This window comes from Capra hircus, chromosome 13 (assembly GCF_001704415.2).
Source record: "Capra hircus breed San Clemente chromosome 13, ASM170441v1, whole genome shotgun sequence".
In the NCBI taxonomy this organism is placed as follows: Eukaryota; Metazoa; Chordata; class Mammalia; order Artiodactyla; family Bovidae; genus Capra; species Capra hircus.
The window spans coordinates 21,852,361-21,866,280 of record NC_030820.1 but is presented as its reverse complement, the minus strand read 5'-3'; the positions used below and the strand labels follow the sequence as shown (position 1 = coordinate 21,866,280).

The window sequence follows — 13,920 nt, the reverse complement described above, 5'->3', positions numbered from 1 at the left end:
GCCAGGCCCCGCTGCGCACCCACCCGCGCCGCCGCCGCCTCCCCGCGCGCCGCGCCGCCCGCTCGCCCCCGGCCCCGCGCCCGGCCGCCCGCCGCCCTCCCGCCTGCCCCGAGGCGGTGCGGGGCTCGCCGGGGGATGTCACAGCGGCTCCTCGGAGCCCCCAGCCGCCGCCGCCGCCGCCCAGCCGCCGCCCCCGGGAACCGCGACAATGAACCCCCAGTGCGCCCGCTGCGGGAAAGTCGTGTATCCCACCGAGAAAGTCAACTGCTTGGATAAGGTGAGCGAGGGGGCGCTGGGCCAGCCGAGACCTGCCGGGCTCCGGGCTGCACCTGCTCGGAGAAGTTTTGGCATCTCGGTTGAAAAGAGAAGAGTGGGTTTGCGCCTGTGTGTGTGTATGTGTGTGTGTGTAAGTCTTGGCATCGGGTGAGGGCACACGAAGACGCCCGCAGGAGTGCCAGAGAGCACGCGTGGCGACCGTGATGTTGGAACCGGGAAAGGCTTTTGTCGGGGTGCGGGCGGCGGGGGTGCGGCGCTGCGCCGGCGGCGGCAGAGCGGCTGCGGAGGGCGCCTGGCCGAGCGCGGCGCGGGGCCGGGAGAGCCGGGGCTGGGCCCCCAGGGGCAGTGCGGCTGGCTGCACCCCTCCCACCTCCACTTGGACCCCTCCTTGTCCTGCACCCGCACCCCAAGGATCCGCCCGGATCCCCACCTCACTCCCGCCCCAGCGCCTCCCACGAAGGCGGCGAGGTGGAGAGGCAAATAGTAATTAATATGTCATGGGGCAGCCGCTGCCGCATTGCTAAGAATAATCCCCGCCGGAGAGCCCGGGCTGAGCGCGGCGAGCCAGACCCACGGGGGGCTAATCCACCCGGTTGGGAATTCCAGAGGAAGTGGCTTTAGCCCAGCCCCTGCAGCCCTGCTTCGCTACCCTTCCCGGGCGTGGATGGAGTTTAACGGCCCAGGGGAGAGACCCTGGCTCTATCCGAAGTGACAATTGAACCCTGCCGAAGGCGGTCCCGGTGAAATTTGGCTGTGGTCACACAAATGCCTGTTAAGAGCACGCCGTCATCCCTATAGTCATTCCAGACAGAGTCCATCTTTCTCGCAATTTAGTGGAAGCTGGACAGGCATGGGGAGACCAGGGGTACCTACATAGTGCGCCTCTTGCTACTTCGGGTTGCCTGACTTGCGGTGGACACTGTTTATCAAGATGCCCCAGACAGTTTAGGCGCTTTGAACTGGATTCATTTTCCTTGAGGCCACTTCACAGTTTCTATTTCTCTATTAACCAGGCGCAGAATTCCTTTTTGGCTGCTCACAGAAGTGTGATCCGGGCAGAGCCCTCGGCATTTCTTCCATCTGAGTCTGTAAACTGCGGTGGGGATTCATTTAAAACTCAGTTTTAATAACTGCCGGCGTTATTTACTTAACTGAAAGTCTGAGACGTCCACTGGTACCTACAGTCATTTTGTTGTAGTATTTTCAGATAAGGAGGACTAAAAATGTCTGTTTTCTGTACCCATCCTGGAAAGAACTGGCATTGTACTGACATTTCAAACATTTATTTTTTTTCAGTATTGGCATAAAGGATGTTTCCATTGCGAAGTCTGTAAGATGGCTCTCAACATGAACAACTACAAAGGCTATGAAAAGAAGCCCTATTGTAATGCGTAAGTATCGCCAACATGGTGTGCCAGGTGCGGGCGCAGCAGCAGAGCAGAGAAGTGGGTGGATCTGCCTGTTCTGAAGAATTGGCTTGCTGTTGTCTCCCAGGTGTGGCGGTGACCAGTTATCTGTTTATGCCACATCCTCTGGGGCCATGCACTTTGCTGAAGGTCATTGCATTTTTGTCTTTCTGATGTGCTGGGTGATTTGCGTGTGTCTTCAAACAAGGTTAGTTCTTGAGATTCAGTGTTGTAGTTAGAGACATTGGTTAGAAGCTGAGGAACTTACACACCTGAGAACATGCAAGCTATGAAATGCATGTCAGATTTGCAGTTTATTCATATGCCAGTTTCCATTTTAATCATATGGTATGGCCATGCTACATTTTCTGCCCCAACCTAGTCTCTTGGAGAAAGGAGTCTTGCTCCTTTGGCCTTAGCTGAGACCGCTCTGGAGATGCTGGAGCTTAAAAAGGGAAGCAAAGAATTGAGACCTGGGTATTTCCAACTGGTTAATAGTAGGTCTGTTGGTGGAGATTAAAATTGGTAAGTTATCTTTGGTGGGCTTTACAGTTGGCATGCTTCCAATCTATGGTAATTGTGATTAGGTAGCATTTATACAGTGCTTGGAGAAGGCAATGGCACCCCACTCCAGTACTCTTGCCTGGCAAATCCCATGGAGGGAGGAGCCTGGTGGGCTGCAGTCCATGGGGTCGCTAGGAGTTGGACACGACTAAGTGACTTCACTTTGACTTTTCACTTTCATGCATTGGAGAAGGAAATGGCAACCCACTCCAGTGTTCTTGCCTGGAGAATCCCAGAGACGGGGGAGCCTGGTGGGCTGCCGTCTCTGGGGTTGCACAGAGTCAGACACTACTGAAGTGACTTGGCAGCAGCAGCAGCATATAGTGCTTATCATTCCTCAGGCCCTATGCTAAGCACTTTGTGCATACTGACTCATTTAATCATTACGGACCTTACAGCTTAGAGGGTTGTTATTATTCCCATTTGTCAGATGAAGGAGTTGAGGCTTTGAGAGGATAAGCCTGGGAACGGGGCTCAGATCACTCCTGGAGCCTGCAAATGGTCAACATAGCCCAGTGTGTCCAAATGGCTACCTTGTTACTCTCCGCCTGTGTTTCTCCACTTTTTGAGCATCCTCCCACTCAAACTATTTTCGACTATGGGCTTTTGGCCCTGATGGCTGAACCTTTTTCTTCCTGGTTCCCTTGTCGGGGCTTATCCAGCCTGGAGGCAGCAGAGGAGCCCTAGCCTTCTGGCTGGAATATTGCCAGAGATTCATTCTCCCTGGAGTTTTGAAAACAGGTTTGTTCAGGTCTTCTGGAGATGGAGGGCCTGTGGTTCATTCCTGCTTCACTCATGGGAGTGATTTTTTCGTAGATGGTAAATTTTTGGTAAACGGATGTAATGTGCTCATACCTCTCTGGTGAATAACTTAATTAAGAATCTCTTTGTATTTCCTTTGGTCCTAGTTTAGTGTTTACAAATAGACCAGAAACGTGAAACGGTAGCATTGAACAGAATTCATGATTTGAATAAGTGAAGTCCACAGATAGTCCATTGATGTTTTCAGCCCTCCTGTATCACGCCTCTTACTAGAATAACACAGAGCAATAAATGAGGTCCCAGTGTCATGATCACCTGCTTCTCTTAGAGGTATGGAGGCTTGGTTAGAGATTAAAAGCAGGCAGCAGTAACTAGAATGGAGAGCACCGCCCCCCATCCCACCCCTACGACCCATAAGCAGGATGATTGGTCTTTGGTTAAAGGAAAGTGAACCCTGTAACTCTTCCAGCCTGAGGCCTGATTCCATCAGGCTGCTTGGGCCACATCAGGATTCTTTATAGCTTCACAGTCTGAAGTTTAACCCAGTGAGAAACTTTGGTGGTCCTGGAGGAATGGGGAGGGTAAGGGGAAAGGCAGGAAGAGGAAAGCCAGGAAAGAGAAAAGGAGAAGACAGCAGCAAATATATATGTATATGCATAATGTATTTATGTGTATATATATATGTATGTAGGATATATCTATACTCTATACATATGAGCTTCCCAGGTGGCTCAGTGGTAAAGAATCTCCTGCTTTCCAAGCAGAAGACTTGGGTTCCCTTGGGTGGGGAAGATCCCCTGGAGAAGGAAATGGCAACCCATTCGAGCATTCTTGCCTGGAAAACCCCATGGACAGAGAAGCCTGGTGGGCTGCAATGGTGTCTCAAAAGAGTTGGACACGACTCAGCGACTAAACAACAACAACAAATATATGTTTATAGACATACACATATGCTCACACACACAAAGAACTGAATGAGGGAGAAAAAAGATGACAAAAACAAAAAAGGACAAAAGAAAAAGAAGTGTAACTGAAGTGGAGTCTTTGACTGCTTTGGGTCACTTGAAAGTTCAAAGCTTACTGCTGAGTTTCAGTTCACTCCAGTTAGAAAAGACCATCAGATTCTGCAGCAAGTCATGGTTGGCTGGTTGGTCCCCTGACTTCAGTGAACCAGTGCCCAGAACTGTGGAAATTTGGACTCCCCCCAAACGCAAACCCTCTCTTTGTAGATAGGAAATATCCTGCTGTGTTGTTTCATAGATCTGAGTCTTATTTTTAATACTTTAGGTGTATCTAAATGGAATGCTTACAGGTTTTCTGTCTAAAATTTCTTATGTACTTTCTAGTGCTTTGTTATTAGGTTCAGGTTGAGTTTTGGGGGTTAGCAGCATCTCCGATGTTTTGCTTAATGTCGGAACTGGTGGTCCACTTCATAGAGCAGCGAGACAAGGGAAGACAGAAATCCATCTTTAGTGAGTACAGTTGACAGCTTAAATGTTTAATTTAGTTTTACATTCATGTCACAGCTTGATATGCTGTCTCCCAGAAAACAAGCCTGGCAAGCTTGCAGGTTCTGCCTGCTGTTCCAGGCTGGTAGGCCCCTATTCTTGACCCTTATTTTTCCAAGGGCACAGGCTGACACGTAAATTCACTGGTCAGCGTGGATTACCCTCTGGAGATCCCAATGCCTTTGCTCTAAATCAGGTGCTGTGTGTCAATCAGCTGTTCCCTGTGGTCTTGGCCAGAAGGGCTGCCATCATTTCTCTGGGTCACTGATGGAAAATTGATTCTCTGAAGCATACTGCTACTAGAAAATGAAACATTCTATGTCCATGTAAAGTAATATTTTATTTGCCCCTGGTTTGGCTCAGGAGTGAATATATATACATGCTTAAATGAAAATGACTGTTCTTTACCCCCTGTAACTTTTTATTGTGAAGATTTTCATGCATACAAAATGGTTCAAAGAATAAGGCAATGAACTTCCGTATACCCTCCACTGAGATGTAACTGTTCTTAACATTTTGCAGTATTTGCCTCATTTGTTTATCTAGTTATCTATCTAGATATATTTATTATTGTTGGGCCATTCATCAGTTTTAGCCATCATGTTAGTTTCATACATCAAGATATTTTATCCCTAAAAATGACATCACACGGTACTAAGACTAAGGATATTTTTCTTAAGGAATTACAGAGCCAATATCACACTTAAAAATTTAACAGAAATCTCATAATAGCTTTAAAAATCTTGTTCATATTCACATTTCCTTCACTAGCCTCAGGATATCTTTGGTAGCTATTTTTTTTTTTAAATTTAAATCCAGGATCCAATTAAGGTTCATACTTTGCATTCAGTTGTTATAAAAATGACAACTTTTCTTGATTACTGGAGATTCACTATCAGTTGTTTAATTTCTGCTGTTTTACATAACCTGTCAGAGCTTTCAAGAAGAGGACTTAAGTAGCATTTCTTGTAAAAATAATGCATGTAATTAACTTAAGAACCTTTAAAGTAAATATTAAAATATGCTGAAAAAATTTGAAAGCATAAGCAGACATTTAGGGTTTTTTAGGAAAACATAAAGGCTTTTCATTTTAACTGATACCCAGGGGCAATTTTTTTTTAAATGGAATAAAGTAGTGAGTATTTTCTTTAGTTTAAATGTGTTGCTTGTTTATATTCTCATGTGTTTAGAGAAGAAACAAGTTTTCTGTTTGATTTCATGCAAAGGAGAACATGTGTAAAATATAATTTGCATACTATTTAAATTTTGATCTTTTGATAGAAAGATCAAAGTATAGTGCACACTAGTTGTAAGATTAGGCATGATACACATTTAGTTCCCAGTGCAGCGGTGTACCCTGTTAGAATATTTAAAAACAAACTGATCGGCTTGAGCACATGTCATGTTTCCACAAGCCTTTATGTTTTGTCAGCAGGCAGTGGATTCTTTTGCACATTCAAGATTTCTTCCCATCACGGAACTTGCAAAGAAAAGAGGACTAGGCGATATTTTTATTGCTCATAAATGCTGGGAACATAACACTAGCTGATTAGACAAAAAACACTGCTCATATCTGTAGGTGAATTAGTATGCCAAGTTAAACTATAAATGTATTGCTACCCAACAAGCCCTACAGAGAACATAAACCCCTTAAGGCTGTTTGTCAAATAGAGAATTTAATGTATTGTAAGTGCCAGAATTGCATTTATTATATGTTTGTAAAGAACATATTGGTTCTTAAGATATTCTGAGCAGTATCATCACTTCGCAATGCCAGTGACTGGCCATTTCATGTACTATCACAAAGTAGCACGTTATTTTAGGTCAGGGGAAGGGCCAGTTTATGATGCCATCTCTTAGTGCAACGCTGCCAATAATTTCCCCAAATCATCACTTTTGCAGGGATTTTTGGGGGGCTGCCCATTTGTCCTGACCTGCCCACATTTAATATTCCTTGTATCTGTGTCAAGTGTATCTTCAGTTAGGGGCCTGAAGGAACACAAGTGTCTGTACTAAATATGCTTCATTATCCTTCCAAAGAAGCTTCCTTCTCACCAGATAGTTTCACTTAACATAATTTTGGAACAATTTAAAAATAAACCAGCAGGAGCCGTTCGCTGTGTTTACTTTCACTCTGCCTGTGTTAGCATTCTGTCTTGTGAATATTTATGGACTATCTGCAGCCTGGATGATGCGGGCGAGGTGCTCCTGGTTACGGGCCACTCAGAACGGTCAGCTCCGTTCAGCCAGCTTGCCGTGAGGGGGTTATCTAGGCCAGCGACCCAGCAGCTCTCATCTCCTCTTTCTCTGTTGGTGACTCTCCACCAGTGCCTTTACTAAGGGGACCTCAGAGGACACAGAAGGAAATTGAATTTAAACCTGAGAGGTTTTTCCGTCACATATTTGCCTTATCTCTCCTGACGCCTCCCAAACCTGGTTCCATAACACTCCAAGGACTTGAGTTATCTCAAGGGGACTTAGGAAATTCTTTCTATTAGGTTAGCTTTAATTACTTAAGAACTTTTCATGAAAGGCACAATGGGACAATTGGCAAGTTGGAGCCAGACAGAACTAAACTTGAATCCTGGCTCTATCATGGTCCACTGATTCTCTGATCATTGAGCTTGTCTTTTCACCTGTGAAATGGGTATATGTGTGTGTATGTGTGTGTATGTGTGTGTGTGTGTGTGTGTGTGTGTGCATGCATGCGTGCATGCTGTCAGTCATGTCTGACTCCTAAAATGCGAATAGTAATGCTTAACCTGCAGATCTGAGTGAGAATGAATGACGCTGGGTATGTCAAGGTTCCAGCCTGGTTTCTGCCAAATCACAAACCTTCAGGAAACTGTGGTGCTCTTATTTCCTTGGTGATGCTTTATTGAGGGGTGAAGGAGGAAAAAAAGGATGAAAGGCAGAAGAGGAATTTCCTTAGTACCCGGTTCCAGGACCTCCCTTTAGATACCAAAATCTGAGGCCGCTCAAGTCCAAGGTCAGCTCTCTCTGCATTGGTGGTTCTGCATCCTCAAGTTCAACCACCTGGGGATCGGGTTCCACTGTAGTATTTATTGGAAAAAATCCACGTGTAAGTGGATCCTTGAAGTTCGAACTCGTGTTGTTCAAAGAAATGATAGTCACACCTGTTAGAAGGTTTATACCAGTATTTTGCATACTGTGGGTTGCCACCTGTTTGAGGGTTGTATCTAAAACTTAAAGAATGAAGGAGAGAAGGGGAGAGAGAAGAGGAGAGAGAAAATATCAGAATGCGTTTGAGTAGTGGAAAGAGTACTGTTTTGGCAAAGATTTTTTCAAGTCATATGTGTAAAGTGTGTATAGCATCATGATGTAAAAAATATTTTTACTGGAAGATGTAGTCAAAAAAGATTAGAGAAATCCTAGCTTAGTTCCCTATTCCTAACGCCCCACACATCACAGAGCGTTGGAAGTTGCCAGTATGTACAGTGCTGTGCCGAAAGTGCGTGAATTCAGACAGCCTCTGCTTTCACTCTCTCTGTCTGTGCAACCACGCCCTCTCCCATAGCCAGCCATCCTTCAGGACTCAGCTCAGCCGCAAGAGCCCTCACCATCCTGTGGAGGAGCCACGAGCCCTCTTCCTGCATGGCGTGGCTCTGAGGGCAGAGCTGTCTTGCTTCCCCGGTATCTGCAGAGCCTGGCACTTAGTGCTCAATAGAGACTGGCTGCCTCAGTGAGTGTGATGGTTATGCTGCAGCCCAGAGTGCGGTCTCCGGCCTCCTCCCCCAGTTCAGGATGTGGTCCAGCAGAGCTCCTTCTGAGCCTGGGCATCTAGAGGAGCTGGCTTGAGAATAGACCTTGTAGAACCTGAATGGTGGTCCGGTGGCCAAGCTTCACCAGATCTGAATACCAAAGGATAAAGTCTCCCCGCTGGAGGCATAGACTCACCTTTGCCAATCCAAAGTGAACATGATGGGATTTCCTTTCCATGCTAATGGGCTCAGTTTCAAAATATGGTACCTTTCTAAAAGATTCTATATGGATGCTCATTAATTTTCTTCTGGGTTTAATTATAATCTGTAAAATGGGATAGTTTCTACCTAAGAGGAACGTTTATAGAAATGAAAAGGGGAAAATATTTGTAAGCCTCAGCACATCAGATAACACCTATTAGTATCCAAATGTTGGTCCCCTCCCTTATTTATAATAAATTGAAAGTTGCTTATTTCCCCTTTAAAGAAAGAAGAAGAATGTCACATTGTTAAAAGCAACCGTTTCTGTGGGAGGACATTGTGATACATAGAGGTTCTAGTTTGCATCAATTAGAATTCTGCCTTGTCTGACTTTTCCGTTGCCTACTGCATAGAGATGAGACCTTTTGCATATAGACCTGACGTGAGAAGCTGACAGTTGTTTTCTGTTTTTCATTTTGCTAAAACTGTTTTTCAGTTTGCTAAAACTGATTGAAAGTGAGGGAAGGAGACGCTTTATTTGAACTAAATAAAAAGGTTCCAGTGTCCATGCAACCTGATCTGATTCTCAGGTACCTTATGGAACCGTTGACGACATTGGATGAATTTTAGTATCCTTTGAAATCATTGTAGAAGGCTCTATTTACATGTCACGCCCTGAGTTCTGCCACATTTGGAAGTATTTCCGTCTCTTTATGATGATCTGTGTGTTACAGAGTGATGTCAGGTTAGAAAAGATTTGGGGCTAAAGCACAGCGTTACTTCCTAAATCACAGTGAGATGCAAGGTTAATGCAAGATATAGATGTGTGCGCTTAAAGGGGTATTGATTATGTGTCAGGGGCCTGTGTAAGAGTGCATTTCAGTACGTCTTTCTTTAAACGTTTTCACATGAGTGCTCTAAAGGACGCTTGGTTCTTGGGAATGTCAGGAGGGTGAGTGAGGCAGACAGACCCACACATGACACCCCCATCCTCCAGAACTTCGCGGCCCCCTCATAGCTCAGCCTCTAGAGGCACAGAAAGTCAGATTTTTTCTTTTTCTTTCTGGTTCTGTTCTCCTCTAGTCAGTGTTACTAGAAGAGCTATGCTTTTTACAGTGGGGGAAGTGGGAGCTAGAATAATGTCGATGAGCTGAGTACTCAGAACATTTTGAGGATTTGGTAAAAGGATAATTTTTTTGGTTTTATTTTTAATTGAAATATAGTTGATTTTACACTGTTAGTTTCAGGTGTATAGACAAGTGATTATGTTTTAGAATGTGGTGGTGGTTTAGTCACTAAGTTGTGCTTGACTCTTCGCAACCTGTGGACTGTAGCCTGCCAGGCTCCTCTCTCGATGGGCTTCTCCAGACAAGCATACTTGAGTAGGGTTCCGTTTCCTTCTCCGGGGGATCTTTCCGATCCAGGGATTGAACCCAAGTCTCTTTTGTCTCCTGCATTGGCAGGTAGAATGTTTACCGCTGGCACCACCTGGGAAGCCATATATATCTATATACACACACACACACACACACACATATAAATATATATAAACACACTTTTTCAGATTCTTTTCCATTATAGGTTAATACAAGATTTGAATATAGTTCTCTTTGCTATACAATAGATCCTTGTCATCTATCTATTTCATATATAGTGAAAGGATGATGATTGATTCTGACGTTCAGCTATCTATCAAAGGGTTCTGTAGCCTCTCTTGCAGAACTAGACATGGGGCCCAAACATAACCAGCGAATAGGAAGCCACGGGGAAGGACCAGGTCTGAATGGCAAGGGCCGTTTACTCCAGCACTGGAAAGCCAGGGTTCACTTTAACTGTGGTCAGCGGTGTGTTTCTCTGAGTCCTTGAGAGCCTCTCATCATGTTCAGCTTCCGTTTACTTTTCCACACTCTCTGCCGACTCATTCCCATCGAACCGTAGGAGGAGCTAGAAGAAAACTAGTTTGATGTGTGTGCTTTTGAATAGCCTGAGATCGATTTGTAGACGGGTGGCCTGGGGGTATACTTCTGCTTCATCTCTGCAATCTCTTAGACAGAAATCCTTGATCAACTCTTCTGATGCTCATTTTCCATCCAGAGCAGGGGCAGGTCAGCCTCACAGAGAGGTAGAGACATGGGATGGCCGCGCGTGGCCGTGGGTCAGAGATCTGGGATGTGGAGTTAGACGGTTGGCCTGCTGGGACTGAATCTGGTCTTGAAATCTGACTTCACGATGTGTTACTCGATCGAAAGTGTGAACTGCTCCAAGTGCAGGGAGCACATGGGAGCATCATAACGGTGCAGTGAGTGCACGCAGCAGTACAGAAGGCCGTACAAACGTGTGTTTTTGATGGTCTGTTCGGTTGCCTGCATCCTCTCCTGGCTGCTCATCCCACCGTCCACCCAGAGCCCCATGTATCTCTGTCATAGTCTGCATCCCCTTTTCCTTCTGTCCCTCCCCACACGTTTATCCTCTCTGTCCTCGCCCTGCTTCTGGCTCTCATACTGTTTCATCAGTCGTCAGAGCATTGTCCCCTACCTGATCTCCGTGTTCTAGTCTTTCTCGCCTTTTTTTTTTTTTTTTTTTTGCTACACCATGTGGCATGTGGGATCTTAGTTCCCTGACCAGGGATCAAACTTGTGCCCCCTACATTGGAACCACTAGACCACCAGGGAAGTCCCTAGTCTTTCTCTTTTTGAATGCTTTTTCTGTCACTGCAGTTTATCTTTTGAAACCACAGTTCTGGCCATATTATTCCCTTATACACACACTTCTGATGGCTCCCCACTGCCTACAGAAAAACAAAAAAGGGTTTCTGATAGAAACCCAGGGCTTTTCACACTTTCTCCACTTCCTTTCACACTCCTCTCAAACCACACTGGACTGCCAGCTCTGATGCCTTCATCAAGTTTCTTAGCTGAGGTCTCAGTATTCTTACCCGTAAAATGGGCATCATAACAGACTCTGCCTCATCAGATTAAGGGTTTATTAGCATATCATTCTTGGAGAAGGCGACGGCACCCCACTCCAGTACTCTTGCCTGGAAAATCCTGGACAGAGGAGCCTGGTAGGCTGCAGTCCATGGGGTCGCTAAGAGTCGGACACAACTGAGCAACTTCACTTTCACTTTTCACTTTCATGCATTGGAGAAGGAAATGGCAACCCACTCCAGTGTTCTTGCCTGGAGAATCCCAGGGACAGGGGAGCCTGGTGGGCTGCTGTCTATGGGGTCACACAGAGTCGGACACAACTGAAGTGATTTAGCAACATATCATTCTAAATAATAAGTTTAGCCACAGTTTCAAGCATATAATAAGGAGGTATAAAAGTTAGGTTTTCATTGTTGTTAAACTTGACATGGTGATTTGACCTTTTTCTCACACTATTCTTACGCTGTGTTCTATCCTCCCTTCTTTTAAAATTGCTCTGGGACCTCCCTGGTGGTCCAGTGGTTAAGACCTCACCTTCCATCCAATGTAGGAGGTGTGGATTTGATCCCTGTTTGGGCCATTAAGTTCCCACATGCCCATGCTTCGTGGCCAAAAAGCCAAAACATGAAACCAGAGCAATATTGTAACAAATTCAATAAAGATTTTTAAAAAGTCATCCACATTAAAAAATACTTTAAAAAGACACCAAAAAAAAAAAAACTTAACAAAATGAAATTCCTTTCACATGGCCGTAACCACCTTTGTAAAGCCATTCTGCACTCTTAGTTAATTCACTTCAGTTCAGTCACTAAGTTGTATCTGACTCTTTGCAACCCCATGAACCGCAGCACGCCAGGCCTCCCTATCCATCACCAACTCCCGGAGTTTACCCAAACTTATGTCCATTGAGTTGGTGATGCCATCCAACCATCTCATCCTCTGTTATCCCCTTCTCCTCCTGTCCTCAATCTTTCCAAGCATCAGGGTCTTTTCAAATGAGTCAGCTCTTTGCATCAGGCGGCCAAAGTATTGGAGTCTAAGCTTCAACATCAGCCCTTCAAATGAACACTCTGGACTGATCTCCTTTAGGGTGGACTGGTTGTATCTCCTTGCAGTCCAAGGGACTCTCAAGAGTCTTCTCCAACACCACAGTTCAAAAGCATCAATTCTTCAGCACTCAGCTTTCTTTATAGTCCAACTCTCACATCCATACATGACTACTGGAAAAACCATAGCCTTGACTAGACAGACCTTTGTTGACAAAGTAATGTCTCTGCTTTTTTAATATGCTGTCTAGGTTGGTCATAACTTTCCTTCCAAGAGCAAGCGTCTTTTAGTTTCATGGCTGCAATCACAATCTGCAGTGATTTTGGAGCCCCCCCAAAATAAAGTCAGTCACTGTTTCCACTGTTTCCCCATCTATTTGCCATGAAGTGATGGGACCAGATGCCATGATTTTAGTTTTCTGAATGTTGAGCTTTAAGCCAACTTTTTCACTCTCTTCTTTCACTTTCGTCAAGAGGCTCTTTAGTTCTTCTTTGCTTTCTGCCATAAGGGTGGTGTCATCTGCATATCTAAGGTTATTGATATTTCTCCTGGCAATCTTGATTCCAGCTTGTGCTTCTTCCAGCCCAGCATTTCTCATGATGTACTCTGCGTAGAAGTTAAATAAGCAGGGTGACAATATACAGCCTTGACATACTCCTTTTCCTATTTGGAACCAGTCCATGTCCAATTCTAACTGTTGCTTCCTGACCTGCATATAGGTTTCTCAAGAGGCAGGTCAGGTGGTCTGGTATTCCCATCTCTTTCAGAATTTTCCATAGTTTATTGTGATCCACACAGTCAAAGGCTTTGGCATAGTCAATAAAGCAGAAATAGATGTTTTTTTCTGGAACTCTTTTGCTTTTTCGATGATCCAGCAGATGTTAGCAATTTAATCTCTGGTTCTTCTGTCTTTTCTAAAACCAGCTTGAACATCTGAAAGTTCATGGTTCACGTACTGCTGAAGCCTGGCTTGGAGAATTTTGAGCATTACTTTTTTAGCATGTGAGATGAGAGCAATTGTGTCTTTGGGATTGGAATGAAAACTGACCTTTTCCAGTCCTGTGGCCACTGCTGAGTTTTCCAAATTTGCTGACATTGCTTAGTTAATTACTGGACTCTTTCTTTGTGTACCCACTGTAGTCTTTATGTCTCAGTTTTATCACTTATCAGGAACCCTCCCTTGTACTAGAACTGTGCTTGTCTCCCTCTTCAAGCTGGTTTCCTGCTGAAATTGGGCTGTGAAGTTCTCAGCTGGTGTTGGAGCTGGGTTGGATGTGGGGAGTTAGGTCAGCTGCAAGAGCTTTGCTTCTTGAAGGGATTATTTCTCATGTATGTTTCAGGAATTGAGAATATGTTGCAATGCTGCAGTGCAGTTCTTTAAAAAAATTTTTTTAAATTTACTTTTGGCTGCACTGGATCTTTGTTGTTGCATGAGCTACATTTTAGTTGCGGTGCACGGGCTTCTCATTGTGGTGGCTTTTCTTGTTGAGCAGCACAGGCTCAGTAG

At 44.9% G+C, this 13,920-nt stretch overlaps 1 protein-coding gene across 1 annotated transcript in view; it reads left to right on the top strand.

The window, feature by feature from the left end:
* NEBL (nebulette) overlaps positions 84-13,920 on the top strand; it is a 383,839-nt gene continuing 370,002 nt past the window's right edge. The window contains exons 1-2 of the mRNA XM_018057076.1: positions 84-277; positions 1,573-1,667. Of these exons, the coding sequence (XP_017912565.1) occupies positions 209-277; positions 1,573-1,667 (164 nt within the window). The 5' untranslated portion in view covers positions 84-208. The remainder of the gene's footprint in view (positions 278-1,572; positions 1,668-13,920) is intronic.